The 21,552-nt window shown below is 47.9% G+C and overlaps 1 protein-coding gene across 3 annotated transcripts; it reads left to right on the top strand.

Moving 5' to 3' along the window:
* Positions 1 to 18: 18 nt before the first annotated feature.
* On the top strand, positions 19 to 13,939 carry PAM16 (presequence translocase associated motor 16). Of its 3 annotated transcripts, none has more exons than XM_088464737.1 (5): positions 19 to 125; positions 1,061 to 1,145; positions 9,603 to 9,742; positions 11,023 to 11,088; positions 12,924 to 13,939. In XM_088464737.1, the coding sequence occupies exons 1-5, from the start codon at positions 123 to 125 to the stop codon at positions 13,005 to 13,007; spliced, it is 378 nt and encodes a 125-aa protein (XP_088320863.1). In that variant the 5' UTR covers positions 19 to 122; the 3' UTR covers positions 13,008 to 13,939. The 3 variants fall into 3 exon arrangements, with proteins under 3 accessions (XP_088320863.1, XP_088320861.1, XP_088320862.1); XM_088464735.1 differs by lacking the exon at positions 19 to 125 and adding an exon at positions 148 to 371; XM_088464736.1 differs by lacking the exon at positions 19 to 125 and adding an exon at positions 149 to 350.
* Positions 13,940 to 21,552: the final 7,613 nt, after the last annotated feature.

Here is a 21,552-nt window from a genome sequence, read left to right as displayed (position 1 = left end):
ATTTTTAAACGTGTCACGTGGTGGTGTGGTGACGTCACTGGGGCCCGGTCACATGGTGCGGGGATGTCACGCTGGCCCGGAGCCGGCCCTGCTGCATGTAACCTTGAGAGCGGCGGAGCAGGATGGTAAGTGCTCACCCGGCGCCGGGTCACTCACACTCCGCACACACCCGGCGCCGGGTCACTCACACACCCGGCGCCAGCAGCCCCCTCCTCTTCTGTGCCTGACGTGCTGAGTGTGTGGCAGCTGGCGGGACCTCTTCCCCATAGTATCTGTGTGTATGCCTTATGTACAATGTCTCCGGCCGGCCCGCAGCCTCAGAGTCCTGCCTGCTGTACTCACCTGTTCCTGTAACTATACAGTGTGTGAATGTGTGTATATATAAATATTACCCCTATAGATGGTGGGTATACTGCTGGGCACATGTAGGTGTGTAGTGTTCATTGTAGCACCCTGAATATAGAGCTGGGCACATGTAGGTGTGGTATGTATGTATGTGTGTGTGTATATGTGTGTATGTGTATATATATATATATCATAGTACCCCTATGGATGGTGAGTATACAGCTGTATGTATGTAGTGTGTGTGTGTATATGTATATATATATAATCCCACATTGGACCGGCACTCCACACAAACTGGTTAACTGGTTAACTTTGCCGGGTGCCCCCACGAAACGACTGGATACACTGCATACGGTGCGGCACTCGCGGACAGACTCAAACCGTATGCAGTGTGTGTGTGTGTGTGTGTATATATATATATATATATATAGCACATCCCTAAATATATATATATATATACACACACACACACACACGTCACACAGCCATAACATGGTTAGTAAACGCTTCATGTCATACAGTATGCAGGGCATACACTCAGCACAATGTGCATATCGCACGGCTCTTACCCTGAGTGACACAAGCCTGTTCCCAGTTGCTGGCCCATTGCATCGCCACGGGTGCTCAGCCTCTGGCAGTGTTAATACAATGTTTATGATCTCTGATGTATATAACCTCCCTGCTCTGTGCTTACATTACACTCGCTCTCTCCCAGGCCAGGTACTTGGCGCAGATCCTGGTGATGGGGGTGCAGGTGGTGGGTCGGGCGTTTACAAAGGCACTGCGCCAGGAGTTGTCCGGTAAGTGAGCGGCGCTCTGCTGTCTGTCCCAGGTATTGGGAAATATACTGCGTCCCGTCACAGTGAGATGCCCCCTATAATGTTCTATTAGAGGAGGGTGAGCTGGACTGTCTGGTTATTGATTTGCCAGAACCACTCTGTCTGCTCCAAGGTAAATACAGAATTGCAGACGTTGCTCAGTGCATCTCGCCATATTTCTATTAACGTTTGTCCCTTGACCACATAGTGCGCCTTATCACTGATGTGCAGGCAGAACATGGCATTTATATTACCAGAGAACGTACCTGTCACTTTGTGATAGACCATAACTGACGCCGCAGTCCATTGCTATTTTAAATAGGGATAATGTGGAATATACTGTGTCTAATATTTGTATTTTTACACGCGCCATATTCTTCGTATACACAGAACTTGTCACCTCAGCCCCTTGTCCATTATCATGACTGAGATAGTGACACCTTTTGCTTTTTAATGGTTCATTGTACACAATCTTTGTTTAAGGCACAAAATTATTAAAAATATTGTATACAATTACCTTCAGGCTCTGTGTATAAGGTGTATATGAAATGTACACAAACTTTGTTTGAGCCACAAAATTATTGAAAATATTGTATAAAATGACCGGCAGGCTGTGTGTATAAGGTGTATATAACACACAAATGCATTCTGTGTGTATATTTGGGCCCCATTCCCAAGATATCTTATGGTATGCAAATATTCCAAAATACCCCTGGTCCCGGGCATTTTGGACATGGGAGACTCCACCTGTATGGCCTTTACACCTGCTGATATCCGCACTAACAATTTAAAATAATCTATTTATTCTAATATGCTCCCAAAATCTCTACATATGTGAACTATCATTTGTGATTGTCATACATGGGGAACATATGAGCATTGTTTCGGTCAGAGGTGGATGATGACATTATAACACTGTTTAGCCATTCGTCGCAGCCATTTAGTGACAAACTTAGCCACCCGGATGGAAGCTGGATTGTTGCACTGCGTAAGCTGTACGTGATTGCACATCTTATTGCGGGCATCTTGGCCACCCCATGCGACTTTTCGTTGTGGGATTTTTATTTTATTTTTTGGAGTAACCACATGTATCGGTAAGGATGTCTTACCCGATCAGCTCCGAAAGGCAGCAGTAGACGTCATGTGTTTGGCTTTGCCACCTGACATGCTATGTTCTGCTATAGAGAATGATGCTTTTCAAATTGAAACTGTTGTTGACCGCAATGGAGGACACATTGAACAATTATAGAGCCTCTCCAGTGATTTGTGTCACCAGCTGGTGATATTATACCTAATACTTTCTTTTCTTTAATAAATGGTTAGCGCATTCGCTGAAGTATCTTTTTTTCTAAATTTCTCTTCATTCCTTGCCTTAGAACTCTTAGGGCCGTATTCAATTAGGTGCGAAAAGCCGTTTTCTGCGATAAAGTATCACGAGGACATCATTTTGCCATGCGAAAATTTTCCTCCTTATTCAATTCCGGAGAATTTTCGCTGGTGCGGAATCTTAATGCAATAGAACCTGCTAAAAAGTTTCGTAGGTGTCGAAATAAAGTGCAGAATCCTGGTTTTGGGGTGCAAACCCCGGAACACCCCCTGCACCCTTGGGACAGTCCCTCAAAGGTAAACTGCGTCAAAAAAAGTTTCAAAATTACTTTCGTTCACCCCCCAAAAAAGTACTTTTGATTTTGGAGGCAAAAAGTCCAAATTTGAGGGACAAATTTAAAAACTAGCGAAATAGACTCCAGAGGGGTCCCCAAGTATGTCCCAGGTGTTTTTAAGTTTGCAGGAGGTTGCGGCAGGTGGATTTTTAAAGTTTTTTAAAAGTTCACTTTAGCAACTGTGAAATATGCTAGCACCCATTTTCGTGTACCCCAAATTTGCTCGGACTACTTATTTTCTGAAAATAACCTGCTAAATGCTATTCTTCACCACTTCTGCAAAGACGCTAAATAGCAGCTATTGCGATCATTTAAGTGCCCCAAATACCTTCAGCAGGGCTATTCGGGGGTATCTATAGTGATCCCCAATGTCAGTGCATCTTTTGGGGGGTTTCAGGCTGATTTCCTCAAATCTGACAGTACTTTTCGCCTGTTACAGTTACGCCAGGTCCCGTTTTCGCTGATTTGTAATTGAATACGGGGATAAGCAGGGACGCGCGCGATACTCTTTCTACTTCAGGGTCCATAGGGTATCCACAGGATACCTTGGGGTATAGGTGTGACGTCAGTCATCGGGCACCATAGAGTTAAGCTTTCAGCCTCCCAGGATGCACTAGGGTCCCCCTCCTATACCCCGCCCCTGAGCCAAGGCACCTCAGTTTAGTTTGGTGCCCGGCCGGAGTCGGGTGCACCTGTTGGAGTGGGGGATAAAAGAGCTCCTGAAGCTTTTCTGCATGCAGCTGTGGCTGCACATCTGGATGTACAGCATGGACAGTCAGTCCTGACGTCCATGCTGTCTTCCCTACACCCCCGCCGGTACCAGAACTCCGGTACCGATCCGGGGATGCTGGTGAGCATCTGGGGTCACAGCTAGCGGTGACCCCAGATGTTCCGGACCATGGCCTGATTCAAAGGGGACAGCAAGGTAAGTAGCGGGGTCCCGCGGTGGGTCCCCGCTGTTACATGGTCCTGAGTCCCCAGGCAGGGGGCTCCCTGGGGACTGGCTGCACCGTGGAGCCAGGTAAGAACCTGCGCTTCCACTACCCCCCTGGGACAGCGGACCGCAGCAGAGCGGTAGCTCTGCGGCGTCCCGGGGGTTAAATGCATGCCAGGGGAGCGCGCCTTCCCTGTCTCACAGCCGGCGCCTCCCCCGCTGCACACAGCCCTCTCTGCACTCTGCCGACTGGCCCTGTGGCAGCGCTCCTCCCCCAGGCCAGCCTCCTCTCTGCTCCTCGGCGGCCATCTTCCTGAGTGCATGGTGAACGCTGCTGGAAGCCTGGAAGGAAGCATCTTGGTCTGGATCCCCCCGCATACCTCTCCTCTGCTGTGGTCAGGTCTGTGTATGCAGCGCTGTGTCCTACCAGACCCTGTGTCTGCGTAGTTGAGTGATCAGCGCTGGTTAGTGCAGGAATTGATTTTCTTTGCATTGTATGTGACTGTGCTAGCGCTGCTGCCTGTATCTTCTATTCTGACTGTCAGCTTTATTACTGTCCCTGTTCTTTCTGCTAAGCCCTTGCGGTGCGGTGCTGCAGGGTGGTCTCTCACCTCTTTAAAATACAATTGGTGAGAGGGGTCACATACTTAGTACCATCATGTCTGAAAGTGATTTTCCTCTCCGGCTACAGTGTACTACGTGTAAAGTACCTTTAGCGGAGGAGGAGGGTAGCGCGGAGGGCCTCTGCTGGCAGTGTTTGTCCATGGCGCGGCCTCTTACGGTTACAGCACCGGTACAGGAGCCGCCCTGGGCTTGTTTCGCTCAGGCGCTTACAACCTTAGTGGGCCAGTTAGCTCCGCAGCCCGCGTTTACACAGATGGGTTTGTCCCAGCAGTCAGTGGTGTCGTCACCCATGCAGGGTTTCCCAAGACAATTGGTGGTACCCCGCAGTCTCCCTATTTCCCCTCTCCCGGTTTCTCAGGAGCCGGCGTGGGTTAACTCCCTGACGAGTTCTGTACAGCACTTGTCGGATGTGTTGCAGGGGGAGACTGTGATGCGGCCACATAAACGGCCGGTGGCGTCTCTGTCGGCTCCTTATGAGGATGACGAAGGGACGTCTGATGGGGAGATTCTGGATCCTTACGATCAGGAACCTCTCCATACTAAGGACGCTGACGCTAGGTCCAAGGTATATATTCCTGGACTTATTCGGGCAGTCCGCACAGCCTTGGTGATTGAGGACGAAGTTCCCCCAGCTGCTAAATCCAAGTATGCCTTTTTTAAGTATGTGAAGGGTGACGCCACAGTCTTTCCTCTTTCGGGTCAGTTAATGGACCATTTAGAGGAGGCGTGGAAACAGCCTGGCAAGCGATACCAGCCGCAGAGGCGCCTGGCAGTGGCTTATTCGTTCGCGGATAATTATTTTGCTAAGTGGGAATCCCCTCCACAGGTGGATTCTCATGTGCCACGTCTTGTCTGTAGTGCTACATTGCCGATGCCATCCATGTCCTCCCTTAAGGATGCTACGGACCGCAAGGTGGAGATCTGCCTGAAGTCCGCTTATTCCCTTGCGGGGGGGGCAACGCGGCCGGCTATGGCCATTTGCTGGGTTGCCAGAGCGATGGAGCGCTGGGCGGATTCATTGGAGGCATCCTTTGATTCCGACTGTCCGGCCGAACAAACGGAGTTGATTGGTAATCTCCGTGATTCGGCCACTTATATCAACGAGGCGGCCTTAGACATTAGTACACTGGTGTCTCGCATTTCTTCAGCAGCGGTGGCTGCTCGTCGCACCTTGTGGTTGCGATCCTGGAAGGCGGACGCTGACTCCAAAAAGGGTTTGGAGGCATTGCCCTTTAACGGAGAAGTTTTCTTCGGTCCAGATCTGGACAAGATTGTGGCCACGCTGGCGGCAGCCAAATCGGCATGTCTCCCGTCTGCCGCGGCTCCTTCTGGTTCAGGACCATCGTCCTTTCGGTCTTATAGGGCCCACGGCAGGCCCAAACCACAGTCTTTTCCCCGACAGGCAGGCACCAAAAAATCGGCCAAGCCCCGGAAGCAGGCATGGAGTACCAGACGTCCGGCCCCTAAGCCTGATGACAAGCCTGCGGCCTGACGGTCCGGGCCTCCCGTTGGGGGATCCCAAAGTGGGAGGCCGCCTGCTGCAGTTCGCCCGGTGTTGGTCGGTCACCACGACAGACACTTGGGTTCTCGAGGTGGTCTCCCACGGGTACGCCGTCTCTTTCCGGCACAGACCCCCGGCTCGATTCTTCACCACGGGTCTACCATCAGACCGGAACAAGGCCACGGAGCTGCGGAAGGTCTTGCACACTATGCTCCAGGCTGGAGTTATAGTGCCTGTTCCATTCTCCCAGAGGGGCCAGGGTTTCTATTCAAATCGTTTTTTGGTGCAGAAACCCAATGGGTCGTGTCGTCTGATTCTCAACCTCAAGGCTCTCAACAAGTCTTTGCGGGTGCCGAAGTTTCGGATGGAGACCCTACGGTCCATCATTCTGCCGCTGGAACCTGGGGACTACATGGTGTCATTGGACATACAGGACGCTTACCTGCATGTCCCTATTCTGTTGCGCCATCAACAGTTCCTCAGGTTTGCAATCCGCAGCGACCACTTTCAGTTTCGGGCGTTACCTTTTGGCCTGGCGACAGCACAGCGTGTGTTCACCAAGGTGATGGCGGTCATGGCGGCTTCTCTGCGGCTGCAGGGAGTCCGCATGTTGCCGTACTTTGACGACCTGTTATTAGTGGCAGGATCTCCAGAGCTCCTTCTACGCCACTTGGACCTGACCATTGCGCTGCTGCAACGGCACGGCTGGTTAATCAACTGGCAGAAGTCCACTCTAATCCCGTCTCGGCGGATTCTGCACCTCGGAGCCTTATTGGACTTGGGACAGCAAAGGATCTTTGTGACGGAGGAAAAGATCTCTGCTTTACAGTCGAGGGTGCGCAGTTGTCTGCACAGCCGCCGGGTGTCTCTACACTCGGCGATAAGGTTACTGGGCTCCATGGTGTCGGTGTTCGACATGGTGGAATATGCCCAGTTTCACTCCAGACCTCTGCAGCACCTGATCCTGTCCAAGTGGAACGGGCTGCCTCAGTCTCTAAAGTCCCAGACGATAGTGCTAACCCCGGAGGTTCGCCTGTCCCTTGCCTGGTGGTTGCAGACGACCCATCTCAGCAAGGGACGTCCGTTCTGGGTACCAAATTGGGTCCTGTTGACAACGGACGCCAGTCTTCGCGGCTGGGGAGCAGTTTCGGGTCCACACTTGTTCCAGGGCAGGTGGACGCCGACCGAAGCGGAGCTTCCAATAAATATCTTGGAACTGCGTGCGGTCGTCAATGCTCTCCAGCAGGCACATTGGGTTCTCCAGGGTCGTCCGGTGCAGGTCCAGTCGGACAACGCTACCACCGTGGCCTACATAAACAGGCAAGGAGGAGCCCGAAGTCGGGCGGCTCTCGTAGAGGTGTCTCGGATCCTGGTATGGGCGGAGCGCAATCTTCCGGCCATATCAGCGGTCTTCATCCCGGGAGTGCTAAATTGGGAGGCGGACTTTCTAAGTCGCCAGGACGTTCATCCGGGGGAATGGTCCCTGCACCCGGACGTTTTTCAACTGCTGGTGGACAGGTGGGGTCTTCCAAAGATCGACCTCATGGCGTCCCGGCACAACAACAAGTTGCCGGTGTACGGGTTTCGCACAAGAGACGAAGAGGCGTCTCTGGTGGATGCTCTGCCCGTCCGGTGGACGTTCCGGTTCGCATACCTGTTTCCTCCGGTTTCCCTTCTTCCACGGGTAATCCGGAAATTCAAACAGGAAGGAGGGACGCTCCTGTTGATAGCTCCCGCGTGGCCCAGACGGCACTGGTTCTCAGACCTTCAGGGTCTGTCCGTGGACAGTCCTCTGCGGTTGCCGCTACGACCGGACCTTCTGTCGCAGGGTCCTTGTCTTCACCCGGACCTGACTCGGCTGTCTTTGACAGCGTGGCTGTTGAGACAGCCATGTTGAGGTCCAGGGGGTTTTCCAGCTCTGTGGTGCGTACCATGTTGTGAGCTCGGAAACCGTCGTCCGCGAGGATATACCATCGCGTGTGGCATACGTTCTTCCAATGGTGTCGACCGAGAGGTTATGCACCGCGGGAGTTTCGTCTGTCTAGGATACTTGCCTTCCTACAAGCGGGACTAGATCATGGGCTTCGCCTTGCTGCTTTGAAGGTACAGGTTTCGGGCCGGTCTGTCTGGTTTCACCGTAGGATTGCTACAATCCCGGATGTGCGCACCTTTATGCAAGGTGTTCTCCGCATTCAGCCGCCCTTTGTTCCACCTGTGGCGCCTTGGGACTTGGCTGTGGTCCTGAGGGCTCTCCAGGGACCGCCGTTTGAACCACTGGGCTCAGTGGATCTTAAATGGCTAACAGCTAAGACTGTTTTCCTTCTGGCCATAGCTTCGGCCAGACGTGTTTCTGATTTAGGGGCTCTCTCTTGTAGACCCCTTTCTTGATTTTTCATGGGAACAGGGCAGTGCTCCGCACTCTGCCTGAATTTCTTTCCAAAGTTGTTTCCCAGTTTCATGTTAACGAGGAAATAGTTGTTCCGGCCTTTAACTCACCTGGTCTTTCAGTGGGTGAGGCCACTTTGGATGTTGTGCGAGCCTTAAGGACTTATGTTGACCGCACTTCTTCGTTTAGGAAGTCGGACGCCTTGTTTGTCCTCTATGGCTTCCGTAAATAGGGTTGGCCTGCTTCAAAGCAAACTTTGGCAGCCTGGATCCGTATGGCTATTTCTGAAGCTTATCTTCATGAAGGTCTGCCGGTTCCTCCTTCTTTGAAGGCTCATTCCACTAGGTCTGTGGGTCCTTCGTGGGCAGCTCGACGTGGTGCCTCTGCGGTCCAGATCTGCAAGGCTGCTACGTGGTCCTCTGTCCATACCTTCGTGAGGTATTACAGGTTTGACACCTTTGCCTCTCAGGATGCTTCCTTCGGGCGACGGGTTCTCCTTTCAGCACAGGTCGTCCCCACCCTTAAAGGATACTGCTTTGGGACATCCCCAAGGTATCCTGTGGATACCCTATGGACTATGAAGTAGAAAATATGAGATATGGTAAGAACTTACCTTTGTTATCTCTATTTCTACGAAGTCCATAGGGTTCCACAGGACTCCCGCCCTGTCGCACCTGTGCTGCAGATGGGCTTTGGTCTGGTCACCGGTTTTCCCGTCTTCCTCTGGTGAGAATGTGATTCTTGTGTGTATCCAGATCTTTTTTTTCTCTCTCTTCCTTCTCCTCCTCCGGCCTATGGCTTGGTAACTAACTGAGGTGCCTTGGCTCGGGGGCGTGGTATCGGAGGGGGACCCTAGTGCATCCTGGGAGGCTGAAAGCTTAACTCTATGGTGCCTGATGACTGACGTCACACCTATACCCCAAGGTATCCTGTGGAACCCTATGGACTTCGTAGAAATAGAGATAACAAAGTTAAGTTCTTACCATATCTCACATTTTCGCATGGAAGACCAGCGATGACGGCGAAAAGTAGGGGACTTTTTGCACCTAATTGAATATGCCCCTTAGTAGGCATACTTTAATGTTAGCATGTCTGTTATGTATGTGTGCTGTAATGTTGCTTTGTATTCAACGAGGAATCTCCTTATAGAATGTAAGTCTGCAAAAATCTGTCTTATGCCATTTTTCTGTAAATAAACAAAAAAAAAATTGTTATTATAAAGCTGTACCTGGGATCAGATAAGTAATACAGGCTTCTGATATTCTCTATAGCATGTCCTGTTATGTACTCTCTCTGATCCGTCCATCTCACCGTTCTCTCTGATCCCTACCAGCAAGCAGGGTAGCCGCAGAGGCCAGAGGGGGCCGCGCAGGGAAGGAGTCGGCTGCGGCCAGCAGCCTGTCGGGAATCAACCTACAGGAGGCACAGCAGATTCTCAACATCTCCAAACTGGAACCTGAAGAGATTTATAAGGTAACACCACAAAAGGAGGAGGCAGAGGTCTGTGTCTGTTGTGCGGCTAAAGTCGCCTGTAGTCAAAATAACTTTTACAATAGTTCAAACTGCCTTGGTACCATCTGCGTGTCCTCCGCTCTGCAGCCCCAGTTCAACCGTTTTGCCGGACAGTATGCGCCTGGGAGAGTTTATAGACCGATGAAGGGAGAGCTGCAGAATAATTATTTTATTCAGTAACCGTTACTTATATAGCGCATTTTCTGTTTTTGTTTCATAATTGAGAACAAACGGTAATTAAACAAGACAGGTTAATAACAGACAGACAAAGCGGGAAGAGGGCCCTGCTCGCCAGTTTTTACCAGATTAATGCTAAATATTAACACCGTCTAATACCCCGGAAATTGGTTTCCTGCTAATCCCATCTAAAGTGCAGAATTCTCAGGGTGCCCCTACACCTGCACAGCACAAGGACCACATGTAGATTACCACTGGCTGACTCTGTGTGTGTCCTGCCTGGCTAAGATCCGCTGGGCTCCGATTCCTGCGCGTTCTGCACTTGTAATGCTCCCTGTGCCGTGTACATCTGTAACATCAGAGAAGCTGCCTGCGGAGTTCCGTTCCTTTCTAGCCAGATTAGAACAATATGCCTGCACTGTAGCCAGAAAAGCACAGCATACTCGTGTATATGTATAGATATATATATATAGCGTTCCCGCTAGGCTGTTTTAGCGGGGCGCGGCGCCCTGCCCTCCTTCTGGAGGGCAAAAAGCACCCTGCCCTCACAGCCTGCGGGTACCGTTCTCACCCGCGGGACACAGTGTCCCGCGGGTGGAGAAACATGCGCCCGGCATCTATTCTCCCTTTCTGCAGCGCTTGGGGGCTGCCCGGCATGTCCGTAAGCACCGGGCACGCCCCCAAGTATGACGAAAAGGGGACGCGTCTTATAGACACGCCCCCTTTTCCTGCACGCCTTCCTTTTCGGGCGCGCGCATAAGGTTGCCCTCTCTAGCTCCGGCGCCCTGCCTGCCGCCGGAGCTAGAGTGAACATATATATATATATATATATATATATATATATATATAAATAATATATTTAATATATTTTCTCCATTGCACGTCTTGTGGTTGAATGCATATAATGACATTCGGTGCATTAAGTAAGAATCAGGAGGGGGGCGAGAGCTCTCTCATCTACATCTGGTCACGGGGAGGGGGCTGTGCTCATCCTCAGAGACGCCTAGAACACGGAGACCAGATCTAGTCCCACAGACCCTCATGACTTCTTCTCTCTTCTCTAGAACTATGACCATCTGTTCAAAGTCAATGACAAGTCGGTGGGGGGATCCTTCTACCTGCAGTCCAAGGTAAGCATGTTACACGCCACTTCTACAGATCTCGTGCACATGTGACCAACGTGCAAAGTAAAGGCCGCCAAACCCACTTTATTCTGACTCTTTAGCTCCTCATCGATCACCATTTACATTCTAGTACAGGGCTAAGCCCTATATTGCCAGCAGCATTCAGTGTAAGGGAGAGCCGGAGTGAGCCAGGAGGTACAGAAGGCTGGGTCTGACTAGCTTTGATCTTTGATGGTTATGCCAAATGGTTTTCGATGGCGGCAGGAGGCGTCCTTTGTCATTTGACGCTTCATTAGCATATGTTAGCGCTGCTGCTGCGTCACGCATCGGGGATGCTAACAGCGTCTTATCTCTCAATCAGGCCCATGATCTGCATGAGCAGTGTTGCATCGTTGATCGTTTTAACCATTGAGGGTTTTCCATCGACTGTTAGAAACCAATGACTGCTGGCCAATATTAGCTCTGACCTAAAGAAGAAAAAACGAATTTCTCATTTATCCGCTGGGCCTGCATGCGCTCAGCTCTATTTGTCTGACATATTCAGCAGGGTTACAGTGTTGTACATACTATAATCACACACCTGTACAGCAGCCTACCCTCAGTACCCCATACACTGCAGCTACATCATTAGGAGGATGCATTCCTGCGACATTGTAAGGTCCCCTCCCGTGACAGTGACCTGTGGACCTGGGGATCTTTCATTAAAAAATAAATCACTAGGCAATTATCATCAATATTTTTATTTTATTTTTATTAACCGTTGCTTATATAGCGCAGCATATTCCGTTGCGCTTTACAATTGTAAGCATTAATAGAACAAAACTGGGTAATAACAGACAGATATATAGGTAGGAAGGCCCTGCTCGCTTGCTTACAATCATTACCCATAAACCATGAATATTTCTAACCCCTCACACACCTGCAGACCCGAAGCCCTCCCCCCCCCCCCCCTCATCATGAGTCCATTTCTAGTCCCTCGGGCACACTTCTGACACGGAAGTCTTAGAATCTGGAGCGGTGACACGCTGCAATAATCTGTTCGTTTCACACTGGCACGTTTTACCCAACAAGGCCCCTGAGAGACCTTGGCAGACTCCCGGCCAGGGCTAAGCCGCATGGTATGCCCCTGAGGCCTGCCATAAATCCAGAGAGACCATTAGTGGAGGTAAAAGAGGGGGTCTGTGAGTCCTTCTATGCTGCCGGTGACCGTGACCTGTGTGACCGTATAGGCAGAATTGTGTGACAGTATTTATATCCCATCTTATAATCTTCTGTGTTGGAGAAATCCTAGAAAATAAGTATTAATTCCAATATGCTACTAAATGTCTGATTAAAAAAACTTTCCTGCATTAGGTTCCTTTTTTCTACAAATGACCATTGTGTTTTGAAGAATATGAAAAAGTTCAGTGTCAAAATGTAATATCAATGTTAGGCTCATATGTTACGTTGTTGTAGATTTCGTTTCGGCTTCAGTTCTCTGTAATGCAGACCTTGTTTGGAACAGACTTCCAATATAGAAAGTAGTAATACAGGTAAATAAAAGAGCCAGTGTAGAACCTGGGTGATGGGGTGTCTTTAGGACTAGGTCATTATAATGGTTACGTAATAATGGCACATGTGTTGGAGTTTCTCTGTACACTTGAAAAGCTTTAAATCAAACCTGGACCTGGCCCTGTAGCTAAATATAATCTATCATCCTATCATGGCCCTTACAGGCTGCTAGAGACATCCGCCGCGTCCCCCAGGTGCTTATGGACAAATGTAATGTGCATTATGGAAGTGTTCAGCAGCTTTAGAAGGGTCCAGAAATTAGACGTTTCATTTTTGTTTTTCTTTCTCAGGTGGTTCGAGCTAAAGAGCGACTCGAGCAGGAGTTACAGATCCAACAAGCGAATAAGTCTGAGGAGGAAGCCAAGACGACGTGACCCCTTAGCTCCACACATAAACTGTGTACACGGACTCTAACGGCGAATCGGGGGATCCGCACTTCTGCCGCCTTACACCGAGAACGCCCATGTGTTGTAATTTATTACCGTCATGATAAAGCTGTATATTTTGTAGATAACCGGAGTGATCTTTGTATTGCTTCATTAGAACGCAAGCTGCACCCACCCACCGCAGGCAGCGGCAGCCGGTTTTGGGGCTGATTAATACATGAAAAAGATGCCTGATTGAGGTCACTGGGAACTGGTGCATGGACAGGCCGGATAGAGGCTCGGCACACCAGCAAGACCGGTGTCTAAGCCTGTGAACCTGTAACCAGCTGATCATTAGAGCATGGCGTTCTGGTTCCATGTCCTATCTATAGCATAAATTCCTCTTCCCAATACAGAAATACAGGGTAGTGTTTCCACGCTCCTTTGGCATTACGTCCCATTTGGCGTTGGATAATAATGGCAGACTTGTGCGCTTGTTGCTTTCCGTAGCTCAGCGGACAGCAGACCCTCCTCGTGCAGTGGTCTCCTCTATACAGTAACTTTACATGTGGCCGCGGCTCTGTATGCAGGCCTTCTGCCATAGGCTGATCAGCCCAGCCAATCGGTGCAGTCCTGTACAAATGGTATATACGGGACAGAAGACCTGCGAGTCATGTTTAGTACGGGCACATATAGAATGATGGGAATGGGAGCTTTGTTGTGGTACCTATGAAAATTATGTTTCTGAAATCCCATCAAGCCTGAGGGAATGTGTGAAATGCCACACAAACCCAATGACCTAATATGTGGTTAATTATGTCCGCGCGCCCAGTTGGTGCTCCGCCATCTCCTCGCCGGCCACTGATTGGCTGCACCTAGATTTGTTTTGTTTTTTTTGGTAAGGAGCTTATTTTCTATGAATAAAAAGAAAACAAACCTAATCCCACATTGTTGATTTGTTGAAATCCTGTCCTTAACGTGTACATACCTTCATGTGTGTTTGTATGACTCCATCTACGTATAAGCCGCTCGGAGATATAAGATTATGGGGTATATGTACTAAGCAGTCTTAGGAGACAGAGTGAAAAGTGATAAGGTGCCAGCCAATCAGCTTCTTACTGCCATCTCACAGGCTGTGTTTGAAAATGACAGTTGGGAGCTGATTGGCTGGTACCTTATCACTTTTCACTCTGTCTCCTAACACTGCTTAGTAACTAGACCCCATAATATTGCAAAGCACCAGTCGGCCCCTAATTTATGATATTTTTTCCATGCTATCCCAGTGCTGGGCCAGGCTTGCATAGGGTGTCTCGCTCAGCGCTAATTAGTGCCTATTACAACGGTCTCTGGGGATGAAGCGAAAACATCTTTGTTTTATTTTTCTCGTCTACAGACCAATGTTCTCACGACTTCCGGCCAGATCCATTTCCCAGTAATGACCCGGTGTAATGACTCGCATTCTGCAGACATAGTGTAATAGCCTTCTGCATAGAGCCTAGGGACAGGAGAGTGGTAAACACCATGAAGCCATGTAAGGCTTACACTCTGCCAGGGTGGGGCCTGATGATGTCATGTAAGGCATACGCTCTGACAGGAGAGCCTGATGATGTCATGGAAGGCGTATGCTCTGACAGGAGAGCCTGATGATGTCATGGAAGGCGTACGCTCTGACAGGAGAGCCTGATGATGCCATTTAAGACATACGCTCTGGCAGAGGAAAGCCTGATGATGTAATGGAAGGCGTACGCTCTGACAGAGGAGGGCCTGATGTCATGTAAGGCGTACGCTCTGACAGAGGAGGGCCTGATGTCATGTAAGGCGTACGCTCTGACAGGAGAGCCTGATGATGTCATGTAAGGCGTACGCTCTGACAGAGGAGAGCCTGATGATGTCATGGAAGGCGTATGCTCTGACGGGGGCCTGATGTCATAAAAACAAAAAAACAATAGTTCAGTGCGCTACCACGTAGCAGCCGGTAAGGGACAGTCAATCAATAAACAAGGATACAAATATAATATTAAAAAACCAGCACTCATCAATACTTAAATAATGTTTCTATAAACGGATGTGTCAATAAAAAACATAAATTTATTAAACCTGAATAAGGTAAAAATTACTGTTGATATTTAAAAATGGTGGTACATTTAAACATCCTGTAAGCCAAAGAAAAAAGTCTCTCCTATGGATTTTTTGTTGTTTTTATGACTAATCCCAAATACTGTATACCTGACTCAGCTGTATTGATCAGTGGAAGTGGTGTCAGTCCTCTGAGCGTGTCCTGCGCAAATCCTAGGGGCTGTATATTAATCCACTTATAGCTGTTAGTCCAAGGTTGGAGCGATGAATACAAAGCAATCACAGTCCTCGTAGCGTGTCTTGTGCAGATTTCTGGGGCTGTGTAGTAATTCACTTCCAGTTGCTGCTCCAAAGGTCATATCAGGAAATCGTTGGGTAGTCAAATTAGGTCCATGGAGAGTCCAGACATCCTGGGTTGGTAAAACAGCCTAACAAGTGTATGTCGATGTATCTTAACGCGTTTCGCTGGATCAATAACATCCAGCTTCATCAGAAGCATGATCCAATTGTACCTGGATGCTCTTTTTATACCATGCAAATCATGGGAACCTAGAGCACCTGTAAAAAATCATTAACTGACACACCCGTTTTTATTAACATATTCTTTAAAAAGTATAAATAAATATAAGCGGAGGCAATCTTACCTGTTTATAGGTTCATAATATAACAATTTTTCTAAAGAACCTTTTTTATATCTCTGGGATTTACCTATTATAATTCCCCCAAAAGGGCTGGCCAAATCCCGATCATGTGCATATATTCCAATCACATGGTACGGTAAGGACCATTCCTGGGCAGTGTTTTATCCCGTATCCAAGCAACCAAACTCACACAACTATTCTCTTCCGTAATTACGGAGTTCCGATAATGTGATTTAGCCGATCACATGATGTGCTATCATTGCCCCTGATCATTGGTAGATCGTTTCTCGGCAACCCTTATGTTTGTATGACGTCTACCTGACTACGGGGTTCCGATCATGTGATTTAGCCAGTCACACACTAGAGTATATTACTAGGTCTTTACCGTACCATGTGATTGGAATATATGCACATGATCGGGATTTGGCCAACCCTTTTGGGTGAATTATAATAGGTAAATCCCAGGGATATGAAAAAGGTTCTTTAGAAAAATTGTTATATTATGAACCTATAAACAGGTAAGATTGCCTCCGCTTATATTTATTTATACTTTTTAAAGAATATGTTAATAAAAACGGGTGTGTCAGTTAATGATTTTTTACAGGTGCTCTAGGTTCCCATGATTTGCATGGTATAAAAAGAGCATCCAGGTACAATTGGATCATGCTTCTGATGAAGCTGGATGTTATTGATCCAGCGAAACGCGTTAAGATACATCTACAAACACTTGTTAGGCTGTTTTACCAACCCAGGATGTCTGGACTCTCCATGGACCTAATTTGACTACCCAACGATTTCCTGATATGACCTTTGGAGCAGCAACTGGAAGTGAATTACTACACAGCCCCAGAAATCTGCACAAGACACGCTACGAGGACTGTGATTGCTTTGTATTCACCGCTCCAACCTTGGACTAACAGCTATAAGTGGATTAATATACAGCCCCTAGGATTTGCGCAGGACACGCTAAGAGGACTGATACCTCTTCCACTGATCAATACAGCTGAGTCAGGTATACAGTATTTGGGATTAGTCATAAAAACAACAAAAAATCCATAGGAGAGACTTTTTCTTTGGCTGATGTCATGTAAGGCGTACGCTCTGACAGAGGAAAGCCTGATGATGTCATGTAAGACGTACGCTCTGACAGAGGAAAGCCTGATGATGTCATGGAAGGCGTACGCTCTGACAGAGGAGGGCCTGATGTCATGTAAGGCGTACGCTCTGACAGAGGAGAGCCTGATGATGTCATGGAAGGCGTATGCTCTGACAGAGGAGAGCCTGATGATGTCATGGAAGGCGTATGCTCTGACAGAGGAGAGCCTGATGATGTCATGTAAGGCGTATGCTCTGACAGAGGAGAGCCTGATGATGTCATGTAAGGCGTACGCTCTGACAGAGGAGAGCCTGATGATGTCATGGAAGGCGTATGCTCTGACGGGGGCCTGATGTCATAAAAACAAAAAAACAATAGTTCAGTGCGCTACCACGTAGCAGCCGGTAAGGGACAGTCAATCAATAAACAAGGATACAAATATAATATTAAAAAACCAGCACTCATCAATACTTAAATAATGTTTCTATAAACGGATGTGTCAATAAAAAACATAAATTTATTAAACCTGAATAAGGTAAAAATTACTGTTGATATTTAAAAATGGTGGTACATTTAAACATCCTGTAAGCCAAAGAAAAAAGTCTCTCCTATGGATTTTTTGTTGTTTTTATGACTAATCCCAAATACTGTATACCTGACTCAGATGTATTGATCAGTGGAAGTGGTGTCAGTCCTCTTAGCGTGTCCTGCGCAAATCCTAGGGGCTGTATATTAATCCACTTATAGCTGTTAGTCCAAGGTTGGAGCGATGAATACAAAGCAATCACAGTCCTCGTAGCGTGTCTTGTGCAGATTTCTGGGGCTGTGTAGTAATTCACTTCCAGTTGCTGCTCCAAAGGTCATATCAGGAAATCGTTGGGTAGTCAAATTAGGTCCATGGAGAGTCCAGACATCCTGGGTTGGTAAAACAGCCTAACAAGTGTTTGTCGATGTATCTTAACGCGTTTCGCTGGATCAATAACATCCAGCTTCATCAGAAGCATGATCCAATTGTACCTGGATGCTCTTTTTATACCATGCAAATCATGGGAACCTAGAGCACCTGTAAAAAATCATTAACTGACACACCCGTTTTTATTAACATATTCTTTAAAAAGTATAAATAAATATAAGCGGAGGCAATCTTACCTGTTTATAGGTTCATAATATAACAATTTTTCTAAAGAACCTTTTTCATATCCCTGGGATTTACCTATTATAATTCACCCAAAAGGGTTGGCCAAATCCCGATCATGTGCATATATTCCAATCACATATAAAAAGAGCATCCAGGTACAATTGGATCATGCTTCTGATGAAGCTGGATGTTATTGATCCAGCGAAACGCGTTAAGATACATCTACAAACACTTGTTAGGCTGTTTTACCAACCCAGGATGTCTGGACTCTCCATGGACCTAATTTGACTACCCAACGATTTCCTGATATGACCTTTGGAGCAGCAACTGGAAGTGAATTACTACACAGCCCCAGAAATCTGCACAAGACACGCTACGAGGACTGTGATTGCTTTGTATTCACCGCTCCAACCTTGGACTAACAGCTATAAGTGGTTTAATATACAGCCCCTAGGATTTGCGCAGGACACGCTAAGAGGACTGATACCTCTTCCACTGATCAATACAGCTGAGTCAGGTATACAGTATTTGGGATTAGTCATAAAAACAACAAAAAATCCATAGGAGAGACTTTTTCTTTGGCTGATGTCATGTAAGGCGTACGCTCTGACAGAGGAGGGCCTGATGATGTCATGTAAGACGTACGCTCTCACCGAGGGGGAGCCTGATGATGTCATGTAAGGCGTACGCTCTGACAGGGGGGCCTGATGATGTCATGTAAGGCGTACACTGACAGGAGAGCCTGATGATGTCATGTAAGACGTACGCTCTGACAGAGGAGAGCCTGATGATGTCATGTAAGACGTACGCTCTGACAGAGGAGAGCCTGATGATGTCATGTAAGGCGTACGCTCTGACAGAGAGCCTGATGATGTCATGTAAGGCGGACGCTCTGACAGTGGGGGAGCCTGATGATGTCATGGAAGGCGTACGCTGGTTTTTATATGTTATATTTATAGCCTAATGATGTCATGTAAGGTGTACACTCTGACAGAGGAGAGCCTGATGATGTCATGTAAGGCGTACGCTCTGACAGAGGAGGGCCTGATGATGTCATGTAAGACATACGCTCTCACCGAGGGGGAGCCTGATGATGTCATGTAAGGCGTACGCTCTGACGGGAGCCTGATGATGTCATGTAAGGCGTACGCTCTGACAGAGTAGAGCCTGATGATGTCATGTAAGGCGGACGCTCTGACAGTGGGGGAGCCTGATGATGTCATGGAAGGTGTACGCTGGTTTTTATATGTTATATTTGTAGCCTAATGATGTCATGTAAGGTGTACGCTCTGACAGAGGAGGGCCTGATGATGTCATGGAAGGCGTACGCTCTGACAGAGGAGGGCCTGATAATGTCATGGAAGGCGTACGCGCTGACAGGAGAGCCTGATGATGTCATGTAAGGCGTACGCTCTGACAGGGGGGTCTGATGATGTCATGTAAGGCGTACGCTCTGACAGAGGAGAGCCTGATGATGTCATGGAAGGCGTACGCGCTGACAGAGGAGGGCCTGATGATGTCATGGAAGGCGTACGCTCTGACAGAGAGGGAGCCTGATGATGTCATGGAAGGCGTACGCGCTGACAGGGGGGCCTAAGCTATACTTGTGCCATCGCCAGAACTCCCAAATACGCATCTGCTAAATAGAAACTGCCCTCCACCCATTATTATATACAGACCGTTACTTGTACAGGGCCTGATTCAGTGCTGTACAGTACTCCGATGTAAACATACATCTCCGCACGCGCAGATGTTGACCTGCGGCATCGCTCGCAGTGTCCTGGACGCCGCAGCCTGATTGACAGGCTGCAGGCGTTCCGTGATGAAGTCGAGGACAGTTTCCCAAAACTGAGGTGAGTCTCCTCCATTTTTGTGGGAGTGCCGAGGACAGTGACGGCGTCCTCCGATACAGATGTATTGGTCTCGGCAGCGGAGATTCTGAGTAGCCTTAGGCTCAGATGGCCAACACTGCGCTGATGGTCATGTTGTAGGTCCGACGCTGCGTCTTGATGCTGCCCCTGGTTCTGCGATGCCGGCAGTAAGCGTCTTTTTCGTGCAGCAGCTGTTGCGGAAGTTCACGTCTATGAGACAGGCCCATATCCAGCGCTCCTAGCAGAGGAGAGTCACAGAGCTGGCCGTGTCAGTCAACGGGTTTGCTCCATGCTGGGGTGGGCAGCTGAAGGATACCTAATCCGGGGCATATACTGCTGCCCTTGCGGACTGGTACCAGTTACACAGCCCAGTATAATACAGCATAACGAACAGGAAATCTGTAGCAAAATATAATAATAATGTTGGAACTGAATCTAATCTAACATCTAGTAATGCAGTCAGGCAGAATTGCACTGTCCAGTGTGGGATCTTATATAGACAGGTGTATGTCTTTCAATCTCATGTCCAGTCAACTGATTTTACAGGTGGACTTCAATTAAGCTGTAGGAACATCTCAAGGATGATCAGTGGAAACAGGATGCACCTGAGCTCAATTTTGAGCTTCATGGCAAAGGCCCATGAATACTTACGTACATGTGATTTCTTAAGGTGCATACACACACACACAACGATTTTTTTAACAATTATCGTTAACTTTATCGATCAATCGTTGAAAATATTGTTCACTATCTGAGTTAAAACGATGAACTATTATCGTTCATGTGCGTTCACGTTTGTAGTTCAGTCAGACTGACCAACTCAACGATTTTCAGTAAGGGAATATGCAAAAATAGTTTTTTTTCCCCTGAAAAAATGAACTAAAATCGTTCATTTACTATATCGTTGTGTGTGTATGCAGCTTAAGCGTTTTTTTTTGTTTGTTTTTTTTTTTTAAATTAAGGTTGCAAAAATCGCAAAAAAACTTTACACGTCATTATGGGGTATTGTGTGTAGAATTTTGAGGACAAAAATGAATTTATTCCATTTTGGAATAAGGCTGTAACATAACAAAATGTGGAAAATGTGAAGCGTTGTGAATACTTTCCAGATGCACTATATATATTATTTAAATCCCATTTGTGGTAAAAAAAAAAAAAAATGTTGACATGAACTGTTGCTCTAACTTTAAACACTAAAATGTTAAACGTAACACTCATTGTTCTGGGGCTGATTGTGTGCTGCAGGGGAAGCCAGATTTACTACCGAATGCCAGTTTCTGCAGGGCTAATGCTTCAAGCAGGATGCCGCTCCGTCCACAGCTGCAACAGAAGCCCCATTGCTAGGTGCTTCCCTGCCCTGTGCGCGCTGCTCAGAATCGCACGGAACAATAGCTACACATCTATAACACTGCTACAGGACAGAACAGTTCAGTGCGATCGCATGGTAGCCACCCCAGAGTCCGACACATAACGCCCGTTACACGTAGAGAGAGATCCGTACTGTATACTAAAATGCGATATTTGCATCTGAAAAAAGGATCCATCCAAATTCTGCTGAAAACGGGATCACCCCCCGGTCACTCGTATATTTCCCTGACCTGCTCCCTCCCCTTGGTGGAGCCCCAGGCTCTGCACCCTGAAACCGCTTGTCCTGGGGCTCCAGGTGGGAGCGGGACAGTGGTAATGTAACATGTAGCCGGTAATGCTGATTGCAGCTGCACCTAATTTTAAA

Source organism: Taudactylus pleione, unplaced genomic scaffold (assembly GCF_031769625.1).
Source record: "Taudactylus pleione unplaced genomic scaffold, aTauple2 ptg000061l, whole genome shotgun sequence".
Lineage (NCBI taxonomy): Eukaryota > Metazoa > Chordata > Amphibia > Anura > Myobatrachidae > Taudactylus > Taudactylus pleione.
The sequence above is the reverse complement of the archived record's forward strand: the minus strand, read 5'-3'. Positions and strand labels throughout refer to the sequence as shown.